Raw genomic sequence first — 21,297 nt, forward strand, 5'->3', positions numbered from 1 at the left:
AAACATTTGTAGTTGCCATACCCTCTACCTCCCACTTTCATTCCATCTCATTAGGAACTACCATACTGAAATACTAAACAGAGTTACAGAGCATTTTAATATATAGAAAAAGTAAAATCAACAACAGATTTAAAATAAAGGTTTTATTCATGTTAAACATTCTTGAATTCTATTTTCTTCAAGACCTAGATATTATATGCTAGGGTTACCATATCTGAACTTTCAAAAAAGAGGACACACCTGAGAGGAAGTGTATCTGTAACAGTATCTACCAGCTGTCAATGTGAGTTGGTAGATACTGATACAGATACACTCCCTCTCAGGTGTGACCTCTTTTTTGAAAGTTCAAATAGATAACCCTATTATATGCAAACTATGAAATGATCTGAAAAATAGAAACTGTAAATTGCTGCCATAGATTTACAGCTTTATGACTATGTGACTACATAAATGAAGCCTCACATCTTCCTCTATTCACCATACTGTAGTTGTAAAAACATGCCTTCTGACTCCCCAAAGGAATGGGACAATGACAAAATATGTTTTCACTAAGTATTGGCTATTCTTACTTTCTCATCTCTTTTACTTGTTAAAATAGGCTTCCCACGTTATTTCAAGAAAGAGGCACAGATTTAATACCTGTCTCTTTAAATTTAATTATTGACTATGTATTGAGATATAAATATACAAAAAGATTTGAAGGATATATTGTGATCCTCAAGTAAGAGAGCAAATCATTATTTATAATAATTGGATTTTTTGTATTAATCTGAATGTGTCTAAATATTGCTAAAGAAGAAAGGCAAGTGTGCCCACCCTATTGCTACAAAAACTAAAGTATGTTCTAAACTTACAGCTGAAGCAGAAGTTTGAAGAAACCACTACTGCATGATGGCTTTGCCTTTCAATACTGAAAGCACTTTCTTTCTGTTCTCTTGCCCCACATGGGGAAAAGCACAGTTCTGCTCTGAGCTGAGTACAGTACAAATTGTCTGTTTATAAATATGGTAATAAAAATCTCATTTTGGTGTTCACCTGACTACAGCTGGAATGAATTAAAAAAGAGGAATGGGAATGTATTTACTACAAATAAATTAATGAATCTGTTGTCTGTGGGGACATTTACATGTCTAACTTTCAGTGACTTAAAATGGGAATTAGGAGCCTCACGGCTATGTGTGCTTTTCAATGACGATAAGGTATGTCTCTACAGCAGCTGAAAATGTGCTTCCCAATGTGTCCGCCTGTGCTAACTACACTCTGGCTCACACAATAAAAACACCATGGTGCAGCACCGGCACCTGTACACATCCCCAGGATGTCGGGTGAGTTTGTACTCAGAGTTAGCCCAAGCCACTGTGACAGCAGTATTTTAGTGCACTATGTCAAGTCGAGCTAGTATATTTGTCTACTAGCACATGGAAGCATCCTTGCAACTGCTATACACACATATCCCTAGTTACCTAATGCCTAGCTACACTACTAAAGTGATTACTTGTTGCATGTGTGAACATATTACAGGTAAAGATGCTCACTGTGTAGTATAAAAGAATCCGATTAAATAAAGAGATCTGATTATTATTGTATAATGTTTCTCATACCAGAACCTTCCTGTTGTAATGTTTGTTAGGTCTCTGATATTTATATGACAATTTGTAAACTTGCTAAAACTTTTCAAATAGGTTTAAAACTCAATTTGTTCTATTCTGATATGAATATAATCAATTGTAATACATTCGAAGTGCATTACAAATATAACTCCCTTTAGTGACACTAATTCTCGTCCAGCCATAGTCCTCTCCTAGGCTACATCTAGACTGCAAGCCTCTTTCGAAAGAGGCTTTTTTGAAAGATACTTTTGAAAAAGAGCATCTAGACTGCAACCTCTTCTTTCGAAAAAGTGAGCCGCTTTTTAAAAAGAGAGCACCCAACCAGTCTGGATGCTCTCTTTCGAAAAAGCCCTGTTTGCATTCAAGACCGCCTTTTTTTGAAAGAGCACTTTCGAAAAAAGGCGTTCTTCCTCGTGAAATGACGAGTACCGCTGTCGAAAGAAAAGCCGCATTATTTCGATTTAATTTCGAAAGAACACGGCTGTAGTCTAGATGCAGGTGAAGGTTTTTTTCGAAAAAAGGCTACTTTTTTCGAAAAAGCCCTTCAGTCTAGACACAGCCCTAGTGGATTCTTTCCCCACAGATGGAGGGGAGGAGAAAACTCAGTGAATTTTCACTATCAGGAAAGCTTATTCACCCTTCCATCATTTCGGCAACAAACGAGGCTCCCAAGATCTGCAGATGTGTGGTGCCTCTACATAGCTACCTTCCTGGATCATCCCTACACAAGGCTATGTGACAAGCCATGCTTCCCTTATGTATCTGCTTCTATGTTTAGGAGGCACAGAAGATGTTATAAAACACTTCTAGAGCAAAATTAACATCCAACGTGGCTAACGGGAATGCTTTATTCTTACGATGTGGTTGCCTGAGCTTGTTGCCAACAGCCTAGACCCAGTCAGGCCAAGTTCTAAACAACGTGTTGGAAAGACCATGCCAGTTAACTAGTCACCCCAACTGCCCCATTGCCAAAATCCTCTTGTTTAGCAAATATTTATAGCAGAGCTCTGTGATTAGATCTTAGGCTTCCTTATTTTCATTAAAAATACCTATTACCAAACAGAAGTGATTCAAAGATTTACTAACGTGTGCGTGTATAATCTGAATGATGCATTCATTAGCCTGGCTTTGTACATTGCTTGTCCAGTGTTTCAGTGGGGTACAAAAGCGCCATAACTAACCGCAGAGCATCTTTGGCATTTGAAGACCCTGCGACAAACGTGCCACAAAGCCTCGCTTTTCAGCCCACGCGGCTTTATTCAAACCGCACGCGTGAGCCTCAGCGGGGCTGGGATGCAGCCCAAGGCAGGCGCAGCTCTCAGCCTAGTGTGGGCGGCGGCCGTGCCGGGCGCCTCTTTCCAACAGAGGGTCCCGCGGGGGCAAGTCGGATGGCGCAGGCGAGCTGGCCCGGGCACGAAGGGCGGGGGGCAGAGCCCGGGGCCCCTGGCACAGCCCAGGCAGCGAAGGGCCCAGCGCTCAGCGTGCGAGGGCTAAGGCAGCTCCGGAAGGATGCGCGCCCCGGCGCCGGGGGGGCTGGAAAGTCTCGCCCCGGAGACGCCGGGCAGGGCGGGGAGAGCCGGGCACCTAGGTGAGGGAAGCAGCCCTGCCCGGCGCCGTGGGGACCTGCCCTCTCTCTGGTACCTGGCACTGGCTTAGCTCCTCAGCCAGGCTCCTGAGCTCTTCCTCCAGCTCCAGCACCCGAGATGCTGCGGCCGGCAGCGGCTCCTTGCGCTTGCTGCAAGCCATGCTCGGACAGCAGGTCGCCGTTCTGGGCCTAGGGGAAGGGGTCGCGCCCCATCTACCCGCCCGCTCCAGAAAAAAAAAGTTGCCGTGAACCACGCACATTAAACTATCCTGCTTCCCGGCCGTCCCCCTCCCCCATAATAATAAATAGGCGCGGGCGGCGCCGGGAACTGCAGAAAGAAGGACGCAGCGCGATGACGACGGCGTCCGTTTAACGGACAGCTAAAGAGGAAGGGGTGAGTTGAAAAATCCGTTCGTTTTCGAGGGCTCAGCGGTCCTCAATCGCGCATGCGCGCTTCTTTTCGCGCCGTTCGCTTCGCCTTCTCGCGGTCCAGGCCTTAGCTGAGCGGCCGCGCCGGCCTGGGGCGCCCCTCCTCTAACTGCTACTGGGCGCTACAGTTGGTGGGAGCCGAGCCCACGGGTGGCTGGGTCGCGCGCGGCGCAGGTCCCGGAGCTGGGTGTTTCCAGCGCTCCGCGCCCTGTCAGGATCCCGCTGGTTTGGGTGCCCTGGTGCCGCTAGATTTACCCTCTGCTCCAGCCGCACAGCGCGGGGGCCGGTGGCCAAAGCCAGCCGCGTCCCGCTGGATCCCACCGTTCCCGTCTCAAGGTTGCCATTTTGCGGAATTGACGTGCGGTGCCCCCAGCTGGCAGCCTAACCTTTGCCAGGGGGTGATTTGGCTTGACTCGAGGCAGGAGGTGCTATGTGGCAGCAGCCGCTCTGGAAGTCGATGGGTTCCCTTAAACCTCCCCATCTCTCCTAGGTTGGAGGGGGATCCACGTGGAGTTCGGCCACGAGTGCACAAGATGTCAATGCAGCCATGGAGATGGGTATCCACCAACGGTTTGCATACACATTGCCTCAATATGTTTGTCCCGAGCAGGGGGACGGTTGTGAATGCATTGCACAACGTGCAAGTAACATTCTTCATCTCACCAGAGGGCAGAGGCAGGAGGTCTGCTTTAGTTAGCAAAAACCCAGTTCAGGCAAAAATGCCATTATCTGTAATGATGATTTTCTCAGAAAAGCAGCGATAGATCAGACTTGAAATAAGTGTTTCTCCTTGCTCACTCTTTCTTATCCCAAATGGGGGAAATTGACAGATCTTTACCCCTTAGCCTGATATTTTTATATTTGCATTCAAGCGCCTTGATAAACTGTTCTGATCCATCAAATTTCTAAATAATGCAAGGGGTTCCTTTGATAAGCCTCCCTTGGAAGAGTCTTATTTCTGGAATAAGAAAAAGGTATGACTAGCATGAGTCTATCACATGTTTCCAAAAAGCCATCTCAGAGCAGCTATATTTACAGCCACTCACAGCATGAAAAGAACATCAGCATATACAAGATTCTTATTCAAGTCCAAATAATTCATTTTATTTTGAATCAATTTCTGGTGACGTGCAGTGTAACGTAGATTAGGTTTTTCCTGTACAGATTCTGTTCAGTAATGTCATTTTAGGGGTGTGTTTTTATTACATTTCTATACAGTACTTGCAAAAGCACTAGATGAAGACCAAGTAATACCAGCATAAAAAGTGCTTTTGCCAATTAGCAAGAGTATTTTCTTAAGTACAGTCTTCATAGAGACAAAACATGATGACATCTACTGGCAGCCTCCAATACCACAATAATTCAAGAAGAAAATCCACAGAATTGTAACAGTAATTTTCTTTTACATTAAAAGTGCTATTCTACTAACAAGTTTTATTTTAAAAGTTTGCTTTTTGCCAACTCCCCTTTCCCCTCCTCTTGCTATGGGCTACAAAGCAGTCCAGCCAAAACCACAGAGAAGTAACACCTTAACGTCTGTAATTAGTAGAAACCAAGGCTGTCTCTGATAATTGTGTAGAAAGTCGTAAAACTAGGGATATTAGTTAGCATGTAATTAAATAGTCACGTAACAGCATCAAATTTTAGCAGTTACACGACTGTTTGATAGTACCGGGGGGCAGGCCAGCAGCCAGTGTGCTCCTGGCCCCACTCCCAGGGAGCTCCCTGCAACCTCCCTGGTTGAAAACCAGCTCCCCACACAGAACTGCTTCCCCCTGCCATCCTGCACTGCTGCTTCTGATGCAGCAGCAGCATGGGGTGACAGCAGCCCCTGTTCATGTCCAAGCTCCCCTCAGACAGAGGCTACTCCACAGCAGCCGCCCCTGCCCATGGGCATCTGAGCTGCCAAATCACGGCAGCTTACCCGTGTGCTGCCCTGCGCTGCTGCCTCTGATAGGGAGGGGCAGGCAGTTGGGAGGAGCCAACTTTTAAAAGCTGGCTTCCCCCATTATCAGCTCCCCCCATTATCAGCTGCGTCTGTAGGAGGTTGTGGAGGGAGAGGCAGCTCTGCGGAGCCAGCACATGGAGAGCGGAGGCAGCTCCATGGAGCCAGTACGTGCAGAGAGCCAGCTTAAAAACTGGTTCCTCATTCATATCAGCTCCCACCTTTTCCCATCACCGTTGCTGCCTCTTAGCTCCCCACCGGTCAGCTGGCTCCCCACAGGCCCTTGTTTCTACCTCCCCCCCCCCCCCCCTCCTCCTTGCTGCTTCTGATACAGAAGCTGCAAAGGGTGGAATGTGTGTAGTCGACAGGATTAACAGATAAGATCAGGTTTATTAGTTAATCGTGTAGTCGTCTACAGGTTGACATCCCCACCTAAAACATTTCATATATCATTTCATACCAATCTCAAATATACAGGATACCCTTGGAAATCTACTTATGGGAAACTGTCTTGCGTACATGCTGAATTCAAGATACACTCCTCACCAGTCAGTTTTTTAAAACTAAATATTTGAAAAGGCCTCACACTAGCATCTCTTTGAAATCTGTGTGATAGGGGTAATTTCTCAAGTCTTTTGGTGATAGCAATAAATAAGTATCATGATTATGTGATCTGTTGAAGATATAATAAAGTCAAAATAGAATCTGCTGTGTTCCCTGGGCAGGCTCAAGTGACATAGGATTGCCAACTGTCCTGACAATTCAATTTGTGGCACAGAGAGAGCTAGCTACCCTAAAGTGACATAGGAGGCCTTCAGTACTTTGCAAAGCAGCCAGGTTTATAGTAAAACCTGTTCTCTTCTGCCTCCCACAGATGTCAGGTGCTGGTGGGGTTTTTCAAAGCTGTAGGAGTTGGTGTTAAAAGACTATTGAGGTAACTAGGGCTGTTGAGGCCTGAAGACTCAATCAGACATCAATTTACTAGAAATCATATTTCCAGTATTTTCTTTATAACCACAAAGGCTGTCAGTTCAGTCTTTTAAAATAGAATTGTATCTACACTACAGACCCTAAGCAAGCATAGTCTTTTAGTGGAAACAGCCTACAACAACAAATGGAGTTTTTCTGTCAGTGTAAGTACATCACCACCTTGCATGAAGTAAGGTGCATCAGCAGAAGCACACTTTTATTGACTTAGTTGTGTGTACACTGGACGATTTGGTCAGCATAACTATGTAGATCAGGGTGTGTCTTCTTCACTCCCATGATTGATATAGCTCTGCCAATATAACTTTTAAGTGTAAGCCAAATCTTAGATTCTGACATAGTCACATCACTGAGAAACTGCAGCCTTAAGGACACGTCTGTTGTGAAGTGTAATAAATCAGAGTATGAGGAGGTAAACAAACCCATGGTAGCACCAGGGAAGAAGGAGGTTAATAACCTGCCTTGAATATGGGGCTGATGTTGGCCCTACCAAACAATACTTGCCAGCAATATAGAGACTTCCAGCTGGAGGTAATTAAAATAAGTGAAATAGATCATGAATTTAGTAGATGGGCTGAGAGTAGCCAAACCTTGAGATTAGATTTTGTGTTTCCTAAACTGGGATTTGTTTCTTAATAAATCTGAATCCCACAAAGGGGGTCAGTGTTGACCCTACTTGTGTTGCATAGATAGTTTCATAAAATAAGTAGGAAAGCCACCTGGTCATAGAAGAGTTGTTTGGAAAATGAAAGGGTGGGGATCTGCATTAAAGCTCTGAAAGGGCATGAAGAGGACATGGCCACCCAGGCTGAATGCACAAGAGATGATATCTTTCATAACCAGAGGAAGGGCAACTGGAAGGGACAGCAGAAACTAGGACCACACAGACTTCATGTATCCACTGAACGCATGAGACCCTTCTTAGCCCTAGGGATAGCGCACCCCCACACATCCTTCACCCTTACCGGGCCATTCTGGGCAGATATCCCATGATCCACAAACACACCCAAGAACCCCACAGTACACCCATCTTATATATTAAAACATTGGACTGAGTCAAGATTTACACTGACATGTACTGCTATAAAACTTGGTGAGTGTTCAAGTAGCAATAACCCTCAGCACCCTCTACATGTAGGATCTTCCATAGAATCATAGAATAATAGGACTGGAAGGGACCTCGAGAGGTCATCGAGTCCAGCCCCCCGCCCTCAAGGCAGGACCAAGCTCCGTCTACACCATCCCTGACAGATGTCTATCTAACCTGTTCTTAAATATCTCCAGAGAGGGAGATTCCACCACCTCCCTTGGCAATTTATTCCAATATTTGACCACCCTGACAGTTAAGAATTTTTTCCTAATGTCCAATCTAAACCTCCCCTGCTGCACTTTAAGCCCATTACTCCTTGTCCTGTCCTCAGTAACCAAGAGGAACAAATTTTCTCCTTCCGCCTTGTGACACCCTTTTAGATATTTGAAAACCGCTATCATGTCCCCCCTTAATCTTCTTTTTTCCAAACTAAACAAGCCCAGTTCATGAAGCCTGGCTTCATAGGTCATGTTCTCTAAACCTTTAATCATTCTTGTTGCTCTTCTCTGTACCCTTTCCAATTTCTCCACGTCTTTCTTGAAATGTGGCGCCCAGAACTGGACACCGCCCAGAACTGGACACCATATCAAAAACCTTACGAGTGTGTAGTTAGTGATGTCTTTTTCTGCCCTAATCAAGGTGAATCCCTTTTGGGGTTTTCGGTCTGGTAAGTCAGGCTCATTTTATTTATTAAGAACATATTTAAAGAAAATGATAAATCATTTATTTTTATTCTGTTGTTGCAGTAACACATTTTTAGACTAAGACCCATAGCTTTACCTCAGTTTAGCACCAATATGAATGGTTTATGTCAGGGATAGCCAACCCATTACAGACAAAGAGCTAAAATAATGATGGATACAGCACAAAGAGCTGAGGGAAAGAAGTTGTTGAGGAAAAAAAAAGCTGCCCCTTTAAGAGCCCTGTGTGGCCCAAGCAGGCTTCCGTCAGCCACAGCGTCAGATCTCACTGCCACAAGCCGCACCCAGACGAGACAAGGAAAAAATGTCAGAGCAGGGGAACGCAGAACGGCCATGGGTGCGGGAGCCGCAATTTTTCCTTTTCCCTTCACAAGCCGCAGGTTGGCCACCCCTGGTTTATGTGATCCATCCAGCAAATGTGCTTTCTCAGTATGTTTGGACATAGCCAGTACATCCTTTCCTCCAATTCAACAGTTTTGATTTTGTGAGGTGCTGTGTGCTCTCAAATCCAATTAATGACCGGAGACAAGCTATTGGTTTTGGCAAGAGACAGATTTAGAAATAGATACTTCAGACCCATGCCTAGAGGTTTGTCTCTTGGAATCACATTATTATGTTAGAATTTAGCTGAAGGGTCTGAACTGTCCCTTACTTCATAAGGTGTTATCTCTGTTGTGTGGAATCCAGCAAACACCTACCCAATAGAATATTTTGTGTGTGGTAGGAAAAGAGTACTACAGCCTAATCCCACTCATCCAAGCAAATTCACCTCAGGTACTGGAGTAAATACCAGAGGCCTGACTGCTACTATTCCTTCCTTTCTGAAATCCTGGCTGTTGCTCTTTCAGAGATAGCATGCAACCATGACCTAGGTATTGGGAGGTAAGGTGTAGGCCTTGCTACTACCACTTGAAGTGTGTAGGGGGACACGGCAGAAGTGGGGAGCATGTAGTTGAATCACAGTGCAGGTCCCAGTGTTGTGGTGTGCATAGGACATCTGGATTGCCTCAAATTGGCTCTAGTTTTAACTGAGGAATTAAACATGGTTTTAACTTTGAAAACATAGCATTTCCAGCGTGAAATCTCAAGCACATTACTGAAGTGGGCTAGTATAACTATTCCCTTTTTACATGCCAATGACACAAATATATAGCAAGGTTAAGTAATTTACCCAAAGGTCACACAATAATAGCCAGAGTTGATTCAATGGGCCTTAGATCTGGTCCCTATTTGAGCTGGGATTAGAGCCAAGATTTATGATTTTTAGTCCTTTGTTTTAACAATTAGATACACTCTTCTTGAAGAAGGAAAAACCTTAGTGCCTATTTAGACAAAAATTTACAACAATTTAAAACATTTTCTCTGGTTTACAGGTAGATTGTTTATTTCAAATAATGTGCATAGTAAATTTTATAGGTAGTTTGTTTCTCAAAAACAAAAAGCTGTTTTGCTCCTAATTTTTATGTTTAAATTTGAAATACTTAACCATGAGATTTAACAGTATTTACTCCATTTTAAATCCTACCATTCTAAAACAACTTCAGATGAGCAAGCAAGATACTACTTACTTATCTGCTTGCACTGTAGTATTATCTAAGAGTTACTATGCGGCTACTTTATACTGCAGTTTTTCAGCTGCTAACACTGTTCCCAAAAGCAGTGTTGGCTATAAATTCCCAGCTTTGGGGAATACAAAATAGATACTGCACATTGCATTCTTGGGTGGTACTGCAGAGTCAGCCCAACTTGAACTTTTCTTGCAGCCTGAACTCCATCATCACAGTGGGATTTAACTGCCCGAATCCAGTGAGATGGGACTCATGTATTTTGGCAGCAATGTGAAGCTGTAACTTTGAACTTTCCTGTCCTACTGTGGTAGAGTTTAGAGTAACAAAGTGGGAGCTTAGGATTGTTGATTGTAGTTTTAAAGCATACATTTTCTGTAAAGGGACCTCTTCCTTTAAACATGGAATGTGTTAAAATTTATACATACTTCTGATGTAAACACTTGCATTTTCAGATAAACAGAGTTACAGCAAGTCTGGCAGAAACTAAGTAAACAATAAAGATTGTTCCAGCATCAATTTAGGAGTTAAATGTTTTTTCTCCAAAGTGAAGGGGGGTTTTAGCACTAACTTCCTAAAAGTTGGTTTGAGTTCAGTAAAATCCATTCTCAAGTTCAATATCAGTGCTTTGAAAATTAACATAGGAATGTGCACAAAATAAGATAGAAGCTGATCATGGCCACATTCCCTCCAAAGCATGCCGTTTATGGCCTGGCACAGCCTACATTTCCCTCCTGGACTTTAGATGCTCTACCCAGCCTTGAACACCTTTCAGACTGAAATGATTTAGCCCTCTAGCTAGATCACATAACAGTTCTACCTCTTCCACAGCCCATAAAGTCCAAGATCAACAAAAAGAAACATATGATTACATTCACAAAGGGTCTTAGATTTGTGAATGTAAGATGATACAGGTTCTACTGGCATTCCCAAAACCCAAACTCAACTGTTACCTAACGCAATAAGTGCGTAAATTCCTCTGCATCTAAATTTTTGCTGTGAGACTCTCCCCTCTACAGGCCTTTCCCCAAGGGACCCCTGAATTCCCTCTGAGTGCTTTTCCTCCCCCACCCCTCCCTTCCCACCTTTCCCTCCTCCCCCACAGAGCAAATAAAAAAGCCTTCATTTGTGAAAAAACAAGACTGTTTATTGGGGGATATACAACAGGGGGAGGGGCTGGGGAAAGAACCTGGAATGGTGAAGGGGGGCTCAGGGATGCAGCTGGGAGTGGCACCTGCCTTGGTGTTATTCATAAGGCTTCAGCTGCCCAAGAAGTCCCACCATCCCATGTTCTAGGGCCCCAGCAGTCCCTGGAAGGACTAGAAGGGGAAGTCATGGAAGGGGGCAGGGAGTTGGCTTGTGGCTCACTCCATGCACAAGGGCATGTGCTCCATCACCGAGGTGAGGGAGGAGCACACAGCCTCGTACTAGCATACCACCTGGTCCCAGGCAGCCTTCCGTTGCTCCTGGTCAGCAGCCTACTCTGGAACTCCTACTCAAGCCCCTGGACGAGGGACAGCAGGCAAGCCATCTGCTCCCTCATTAGGTCCTCTTGGGTTCTCTTCCTCCTGCTGATCCCGTGGAATCGTACAGATGGCATAGGAGGTAGAGGATGAGCCAAGCTCACAGCTGGCCCCGCTGTGAAGAAATTACAAGGACAGTCATCCCAGAAGACACGGGGTATGAAGCCTTGCCCTAATCTCTGAGCCAACACCGAAGGTGTCAGTTCAGATAATGGTAATGTGGTTCGAGCAAGGCCATATGTTGCCTAAACAGTGGGTACTTTCCAGCAGAGGCACAGATGTTCCAGGGAGCATCGCTACACCCACAGACTGGGGAGAAGCAGGCATGGGAAGGTGCCAGCCAGGCCAGGAGCCTGCAGGTAGGAGGAGGGCAGCTCGGCTTCCTTCTGTGTCCCGCACATGCTGAGTCTGGCTCTGATGGCGTCCCACAGAGAGAGAACTTCTATCCATGCCCACAGGAGGAGGGTAATGCTAAGGGAGGTATGTGTGAGCAGTAGGCACCGCTTAATGGAGAGAGTGCTACTGGATTCCCTTCCACTTCTTCCCCCTGGCTGGGTCCCATACATGGGATCAGGCTCCTCTGCATCACCATGCTTGATCAGGAGTGAATTCTGCCTGAATGCGGGCATGACTCTATGCCATGTGCATTACTGCCATGTCCCCAGCCTTTTTAGTGGTGGCTTGTCGTGGGAAGGTGTCCCACCACAGAGGCCAAAGTAAGGCAGGCCTCTCCAGGAACCTTGTGAGAAAAACCAAGAGGTTCCTGTGTAAGTGTCATGGGTCAGAGTGCACCAGACTGGTGCTCCATGTGCTCCTACGTGCACGGGCTGTGTGACACCCCTCCCCCAGACCGAATAGGCCAAGAAAGGAGCATGCAGCCTCTTGCAGCCAGTCACCTGACCCTGCATGTACATAGGTAAACTTATAGAACTCACCTGAAGTGCCTTTCCCAGGATCATCTGAGGCCTGCAAGACATCTGGTGGGTCGGGGGGGGGGGGGGGACTGACTCAAGGGTGAGGAGCAGGTCCTGGCTGGTGGGCATAGTTACCTGGATGGCCTCCTCCTCGTCCACAATCCCGCCCTTGTGGAGACTGATGCTGGGTGTGTCCTGTCAACGACCATGGGGGGAAGAAGTGACCGGCCCCCTCGCAGGATGGCATCCCTCTGGTCATAGTAGCAGCACATGTGCTGTGCCACCCTGGAGCATCTGCTCTGCTCTCTGGCTTTGTGATAGGCCTGCTAGAGCTCCTTGACCTTCATCCGGACTGGTCCAGTGTCCACGTGTGGCCTTTGTCAGCCAAGCTGGCGGCGATCCAGCCATAGATGTAGGTATTCTACTTTCTGGTGCAGAGATCCTGGAGGTTGGTCCAGGCCGGAGCTCTCCTGCCTCCCTGGCCAATGGCCGCTGAGAGTGCTGCAGGAGTGCTGGCAGCCATGGGAAGGTCTGAGAGAGCATTGAGGTCTGCCATGGCTCCTGGTATGCTGCCGTGTGGCACGGGGTGGTAAAGGTCGCCACATAGCACAAGCCTTTCTCTTGCTGCCTGGAGTTTTAAGCTCTGTAGAAGAAGGGGAGCAGTGGAGATGGCAGGTGAAGACTTGGTTTGGAGAGATGACCAAATCCTGCTCTCTTTACTCAAATAATGAAATCACAATAGGATTACTCACATGTGTAAGATTTTGCCCAATATCTTTGGAAAGTATGTTGGAATGTTTTGAACCTTTCGCTTTTTTGAGGTGTCACTATGGGAATCTTATGTTCATTAATTAATTAATCAGTATTTGATCCCTGTGATTGTTTGAAAGTCCATGCTGCTAGTTGCAGCTTTGGTTTTCCCTGATGAAGCAGGGTACTTATGGGGTATGTGAGAGGGATATAATTGCATTATACCTCTGATTCCATTTATACCGCATAAAGGTCGGTAAACAGCCGGATATCTTCCTGAATAGACACAAGGTGGCCATTGACTTAATGCTTGTGTATCTTAGTGCTGTACTGGACTGTACCTTGATTTTCAATTAATGCCTTACAATTCCGCATTGAAAATAAAGACAAGAAATCACCTAATCAGCAAATTAGCTGGTTACCTGAGAAGCCAATGCATGGACACTAAGGACTGGTCTACACCTAAATGTAGGTCATGCTATCTATGTTACACAGTGCATTGAAAATTTTCACATCTTGAGTGACATGCTTAGGTTATTCAAAACACTACTGTAGACAGAGCTAGGTCAACACTAGAATTCTTAAGTTTTTAAATGGGGTGATTTAAAAATATATAGACATTAAATCATAATAAGAGGAGATGCAAAATATATACCGTGCCTGAATAGAGAGGAAGATTTAGTATTCCTGTGTTCCGAACTAAATCAATAATTGTTATCCTAACTGGTTGAGATATTGAGAGAACATGATTTGCTTTTCTTTTGCATCACTTTAATGGATTTCTTTTTCCATTAGATAATACCTGCTCTTTTGTTTTAAAAGTTCCTCTGAATGAAAAGTCATTTTGTAAAGATTACATATATTCTAAGCAAAGAGAGAATGGTTGTAAAATACTCTTATCTGTTTCTGTGTTCTAATGGCAAAGAAATACATTTTATTGTTGTTAACTCTGCTCATAAAGGTTCAAGTCAAATGCATGCTCCCTAACTCTCATACCCATGGAATTTTTCAACATAAGTTACTTCTCTAAAAAAGTTAGGCTAAATAAAAGGTAAGATATAATGTGCTTACTAAGAATTTTGAATTTTTAAAAGTGTGTTTGTGCTTGTTTGCAAACATTTTCTCAATAAACGTCAATCTGTATATTATGTATAAGTATACTCGGTCATCTGAAGAAGTGGACTGTACCTACGAAAGCTCATGATACCATCTACATGTTTTGTTAGTCTACAAAGTGCTACCAGACGATTTTTTGTTTTTTCAGTTTATCTGTACAGGCTAACTCGGCTACCCCCTGAAGCTTAGTATATTTTGTTAGACCTCATGTGTGTGAACTCATGCGCATGTTTCCAGTGTAATCCCTTTTCCACTAGATGGCACTTGCCTTGTGTATAAGGAGTGATCGGGTCCTTCTGTTGGAATAGTACTGACCTTGTCTGTGGCATCATCTGTTCACAGGCAATGGATTCATTGAGTTTTCTACATAGTGCCTCCAGCTTTCATGAGATCATGTATGTGTTGGGTATCACTATCTCAAAAGCCTTTCAACATTTGGGCTACGTCTACTCTGCAGGCTTCTTGTGCAAGAACTGTTTTGTGCAAGAGTTCTTGTGCAAAAAGTCTTACACAAGAGCACATCCACACTGCCATGTGCTTTTGCACAAGAGATATGCTTTTGCGCAAGAGCGTCCATGGCAGTGTGGACTCTCTCTTGTGCAAGAAAGCTCTGATAGTCATTTTAGCCATATAGGTTTCTTACACAAGAAACCCCTGTTGCCCATCCACACTGCCTTCTTGCACAAGAGGGCTTATTCCTCACGGAGAGAGGAATAACTCTTGCACAAGAAGTCCTCTTTTCTGATGCTTTACTGTAAATTTACTTGTGCAAGTACACACGTGCAGTGTAGATGCTCCGCAAGTTTTTGCGCAAGAACAACTGTTCTTGTGCAAAAAGCCTGCAGTGTAGACATAGCCATATAGTATAGCTTGTACAGTTAGTTACATAGAACAAATACAGTGAGAACACCCAGTTACAAGAACAAGGGAGTGAAGTTTATTTGGGAGGAATAGGAACCAGTGTAAAGGGATCATCAAGACAGGCAAAACCCCCATTTCATTAAAAGAACACCAAAATAGTTTCCTTTGTTACCATAGCCCTCATCAGACTTTCCAATCTTGATTTATCCATGAAACTTCAGACTGTGCTCATAATGCTCTCAGGCTAGGGGACTGCTCAGCTAACAGTCCTGGGAGCTCAATTTTTCTCCATGTCCAGATAGCAACTGATATAGTTGGATGCACCTTCACTTTAGCAGTACTGTAACTCTTAAATAATAGTAGAAATCCATAAAATAGCAAAGCAGTTCTCACAATTCAGAAGTCAATGCTACAGGTTTGTGACACAGTGGATGTACACAGTGGATGTACATTGTCAGAAGTGGGGTTAAAACTGCTGGGTGTTGCTGCCAGAGAATGAGAGATTTAAAGAAATGAGTCAGGCAACTGCCAATGTGAAGTAGTCAACTTGAGAAGATAACAGCAAGAAGATCAGTGCAAACCAATTACAAATTGCCCTTTGGTTCTGGTGGATTTGATTTTAGTTCTTGTCATGCTGAGTGTCCTTAAATATAAAATCAAGGTATTGTGACCAAAGGGGTTCTTCTCTTTGTGAATCCCTAAGGAAAGTAAATAAAGGGTTTCTATGACCCCTTCACATATTGGCATAAAGAAGCTTTGCTTCTCCTTTCAACAACAACAAAATGTCTGCAAAAAAAAGGGTGAGATTCAAGAGAACTGTTTATCTGATATTGATCATTATCTTACCACCTTTTCTCTTTTCATATTATACCAATGTAGTTTTCTTTGCTATTTTGTATATGCTTTATTTACTGTATTCTGGATGAGAGTGATGTCAGTGTCATACACTATTGTATACCAGAGGCATTGTTTAGTAATTATTTTATACTTTGCAATCTGTAAACTAGCAACAAGTATTTTGTTGCCCCCAGTGAATCTTTCGTATACAATTACTTGTTTGGACTTGTTTATCTAGTCCACAAGGACAAGAGCAGAACATATATTTCCTTTCATATTGCCAGTTGTAAGAAATTTAGAAAGCTAAGAACATATGAACGGCTATACTGGGTCAGACCAAAGGTCCATCCAGCCTAGCATCCTGTCTGCCAACAGTGGCCAACATCAGGTGCCCCAGAGAGGCTGGACCTAAGACAATGATCAAGCGATTTGTCTCCTACCATCCTTCTCCAGCCTCTGACAAACAGAGGCCAGGGACACCAATTCTATCCCCTGGCTAATAGCCTTTTATGGACCTAACCTCCATGAAATTATCTATAAAGGTAACTGGGATTGAGATGCCACACAAGAAGTTAAATAGCTGCTTTTATGTGCTTTGCTGATCTGAGGCTTAAGTGAGCACTGCCCCTTCTAGTTACAGTCTTGTAGGAGTTAGGTTCCTGAAGAAGCAGTTAATTGCTATTGGATGAGTAAGAAAAGCATCTTTCTTTCTGGTCATGATGTGTATACAACGATTATAATGAAAAGTTTTTTGTTGTTCCAATAAATTAAACAATATAAAGTTGCATTATCTACATGAGGATAAGTTTTACTGACTTGTTTCATAATAGCAGTATAATCATGATACTGTACATTTTAATTGAAACACATTGGAACATTTTCTTGAAGGGAAACATCCTGACTTTGCATTTGCAAGGGAACAAGAAAAGAGCTCAACAAAGAATAGGGAATTCTAGCAATTATATAGATATAAGACTAGGCCCTTTTATACTATTTTATTCTCCTTATACAAATTGGAGAAAGAAGGAAGGAAGGAAACTTAATATGACAGGGTAATCACTGCTGCCATTAAATAACTGAAGGCTAGTTAAACTGATTGATTTTTCCATAAACTTCTATAAAATTATCAACTCCATAGTTGACCCATTTTTAGCCAATGCATTTAAGCTACTACTAGCTCTCATCTATTACTACATGCATGTTACACTCACAAATATTCTGATTACAAAAAGAAAAAGAGGGACATGCATTATAGGCACATCACTGTTTAACAGCCATGTTAAGATTTTTGCAACATTATTAGTGGTCAATCTAAAAACCATTATGACTTTTCTCAAAAAACAACGGACTATACTGGTTTTATCCATGGTACTCTATAGTCTCTCAAAACTAATTAAAATAATCTTTACTCTTTTTTAAAATTTCACTCAAATTTAAGAAACAATTCAACTACAAGTTGAACCTCTCTAGTCCAGCATCCTTGGAACCAGACCAATGCCAAACTTTAGAATTTGCCAAACCATGAGGACCATTACCAACACTTCCAATGCTTCTTTGGCTCTTAGAAGACATTTAGGGATAAATTAGAGGTAAATAACAGCACAGAACACTGAGAGCCAGGACTGGTGGCTCTAAGCAAACTTTATAGGACCATGGGAAACTTGGCTGCATGAATGATACGTGAAAATCTGGCTAATTAAAATCATGCCAAACCATAGATGGTGCCAGACCAGAGAGTGCCGGACTAGAGAGGTTCAACCTGTAGGATGACTAGCTCTACCACTTGAATATACCAAAACTGTAGCTATTGATGGAATAGTTATGGAATGCATTAAATATAATAGGGTATGTCTACACTAGCCCCCTAGTTCAAACTAGGGAGGCTAATGTAGGCATTCGAAGTTTTAAATGAAGCCCGGGATTTAAATATCCCGGGTTTTATCTGCATCTTCCCGTCCGGTCGCCATTTTTAAATCCCCCTAGTCCGAACTAACTGCCCGCAGCTACACGCGGCAGTCAAACGTTAACTCGAACTAAGTCCTTACATTAAGGACTTGCAGGATCAGGGTGGGAGGTGGGCTGTAGGAAGGGGTGAGGATGTGAGGCCTGGGTGGGAAAAAAGGTGCAGGAACAGCCTGGGAGTAGGCTGTTTGGTCAGGGGGCATCTGGCCAGGGGGCAGGGGGCGTCTGGCCAGGGAGCAGAGGGCAAGGGGTTTCTGGCCAGGGGTATGGAGTGTCTGGGCAGAGGGCAGGGGCCAGGACTGTCTCACCAGAGGGTAGGGGGTTGTCTGGCCATGGGGCAAAGGGCAAGGGGTGTCTGGGCAGGGGGTGTATGGGCAGGGTCTAGGGGTGTCTAGCCAGGGGGCTGGTGGCAGGGGGAAGGCTGTCTGGCTGGATGCTGGGGGTGTCTGGCCAGAGGGTGAGTGAGTGAATGGGAGCATTTACTTGTTGTCACGCCATGTAGCAGGCACCATGTTGCATGCCTTTTGTCTGCTCCCATTCTCTGGAATAAAGCCTCCAGGAAAATGTTTCCCAGGGGAAGGAAAATGCAGCACACATGGACCCATTTTCCCTCACCCTGGGGGAAGAAAAAGAACAGTGCACTTGTTCCCTGCACGCGGGATCCAGCAGGGAGGCTTGGGGCTTTCGTCTGCCCTTCCTCTCACCTCGCAGGAAGCTGGCACTGATGTTTCAATCTTGCTAGGGGCTATAAGGCTGTAACACGAGCTCCCTGCTGCAGGGTTACAGGACTTGGAGTAAGAAGTCCTCCATCTCAACATTATTTAGAAATAATGACTTGCTGTGTAGACACGCATTTTATTATTTTGAAATAACATCAATTATTCTGAAATAATGCTGCTAGGTAGACATGTCCTCAGCATTCTTTACTCATAGACTCATAGACTTTAAGGTCAGAAGGTACCATTATGACCATCTAGTCTGACCCCCTGCACAGTGCAGGCCAGAAAATCTCACCTACCCCTCCTAGAATAATCCTCTCACCTATATCTCAGATATTGAAGCCTTCAAATACTTTGAAGACCCCAAGATGCAGAGAATCCTCTAGCTGTGATCTTTACCCCATGCTACAGAGGAAGGCGAAAAACCTCCAGGGCCTCTGCCAATCTACCCTGGAGGAAAATTCCTTCCCGACCCCAAATATGGCGATCAGCTAAACCCTGAGCATGAGGGCAAGACTCATCAGCCAGACACCCAGAAAGTTCTCTATAGTAACTCCTATCATCCCTCCATTGACCTATTTCCCACTGATAATGAATGGTCAATTAGTTACCAAGATCCTGTTATCTCATCAAACCATCCCCTTCATAAACCCATCTAGTTTAATCTTGAAACCAGATAGATCTTTTGCCCCCACTACTTCCCTTGGAAGGCCGTTCCAGAACTTCACTCCTCTAATGGTTAGAAACTTTCGTCTAATCTTAAGTCTAAACTTCCTACTAGCCAGCTTCTATCGATTTGTTCTTGTGTCCACATTGGTATTAAATTTAAATAATTCCTCTCCCTCCCTAGTATTTATCCCTCTAATATATTTAAAAAGTGCAATCATGTCCCCCCTCAGCCTTCTTTTGGTTAAAGTAAACAAGCCAAGCTCCTTGAGTCTCCTTTCATAAGACAGGTTTTCCATTCCTCGGATCATCCTAGTGGCCCTTCTTTGTACCTGTTCCAGTTTGAATTCATCCTTCTTAAACATGGGAGACCAGAACTGCACACAGTATTCCAAATGGGGTCTCACCAATGCCTTGTATAATGGCACTAATACCTCCTTATCCCTACTGGAAATACCTCGCCTAATACATCCCAAGATCGTATTAGCCTTTTTCACGGCCATGTCACAATGGCGGCTCATAGTCATTCTATAATCAACCAGGACTCCGAGGTCCTTCTCCTCCTCCGTTACTTCCAACTGATGTGTCCCCAGCTTATAACTAAAATTCTTGTTATTAATCCCTAAATGCATAACCTTACACTTCTCGCTATTAAATTTCATCCTTTTGCTATCACTCCAATTTACAAGATCATCCAGATCTTCCTGTATGATATCCCGATCCTTTTCTGAATTGGCAATAGCTCCCAACTTTGTGTTATCAGCAAATTTTATTAGAACACTTCCACTTTTGGTGCCAAGATCAGCAATAAAAAGATTAAATAAAATTGGCCCCAAAACTGATCCCTGAGGAACTCCGCTAGTAACCTTCCTTCAACCTGACAGTTCACCTTTCAATATAACCCGCTGTAGTCTCCCCTTTAACCAGTTGCTTATCCACCTCTCAACTTTCATATTAATCCCTATCTTTTCCAATTTAACCAATAATTCCCCATGTGGTACTGTATCAAATGCTTTACTAAAGTCGAGGTAGATTAGATCCACTGCATTTCTTTATCTAAAAAATCTGTTACTTTCTCAAAAAAGGAGATCAGGTTGGTTTGGCACGATCTATCTTTTGTAAAACCATGTTGTAATTTGTCCCAATTGCCATTAGCCTCAATGTCTCTAACTACTTTCTCCTTCAAAATTTTTTCCAGGATCATACATACTACAGATGTCAAACTAACAGGCCTATAGTTACCCGGGTCGCTTTTTTTCCCTTTCTTAAAAATTGGAACTATATTAGCAATTCTCCAGTCAACTGTACCTGACTTTTAGCCTGTCTCACTTTATCCCTACATGCTCTAACCTCAATAAGGTAGCTTTCTTTACTGATCCCTCCCATTTTCCACTCCTTATATGCTTTCTGCTTTTTCTTAATCACCTCTCTGAGATGCTTGCTCATCCAGGTGGGTCTAACACACCTGCCTATAAATTTTTTCCCTTTTCTAGGGATACAGGCTTCTGACAGCTTCTGTAACTTTAACTTTAAATAATTCCAGGCCTCCTCCACTTTAAGATCCATAATTTATTTAGTCCAATCAACTTCCCTCACGAATTTCCTTAATTTACTAAAGTTAACCCTTTTGAAATCAAAAACCCTAGTCTCAGATTTATTTTTGTTTATCCTTCCATTTAATTTAAACTGAATTAGCTCATGATCACTCGAGCCAAGGTTGTCTCCTACAACCATTTCATCTATGAGGTCCTCGCTACTCACCAAAACCAAATCTAAAATAGCATCCTCCCTTGTTGGTTCAGTAACTACTTGATGAAGGAATTCATCAGCTATCACATCTAGGAAAATCTGAGCCCTATTACTATTACTAGCACTTGTTCTCCAGTCTATATCTGGAAAGTTGAAATCTCCCATAATTACTCAGTTTCCATGAGTATTTACTTCATTAAAAACATTAAAGAGGTCTCTATCCATATCCAAATTGGATCCTGGTGGTCTATAACACACCCCAAGCACTATCCCAGGGGAGGATCTGAT

The 21,297-nt window shown here is 43.7% G+C and overlaps 1 protein-coding gene across 5 annotated transcripts in view; it reads right to left on the minus strand.

Annotated features, from left to right (window-relative positions):
* The window catches only part of CNTLN (centlein), a 342,196-nt gene extending 338,638 nt beyond the window's left edge, over positions 1 to 3,558 (minus strand). For 3 of the 5 annotated variants that reach the window (XM_075931519.1, XM_075931523.1, XM_075931521.1), the window contains exon 1: positions 3,252 to 3,557. In XM_075931519.1, the coding sequence (XP_075787634.1) occupies positions 3,252 to 3,455 (204 nt within the window). In that variant the 5' untranslated portion in view covers positions 3,456 to 3,557. Of the gene's footprint in view, positions 1 to 3,251 lie in introns of all 5 variants that reach the window. The other 2 variants (XM_075931520.1, XM_075931522.1) reach the window with 2 other exon arrangements.
* Positions 3,559 to 21,297: the final 17,739 nt, after the last annotated feature.

This window comes from Pelodiscus sinensis, chromosome 6 (genome assembly GCF_049634645.1).
Source record: "Pelodiscus sinensis isolate JC-2024 chromosome 6, ASM4963464v1, whole genome shotgun sequence".
NCBI lineage: Eukaryota > Metazoa > Chordata > Testudines > Trionychidae > Pelodiscus > Pelodiscus sinensis.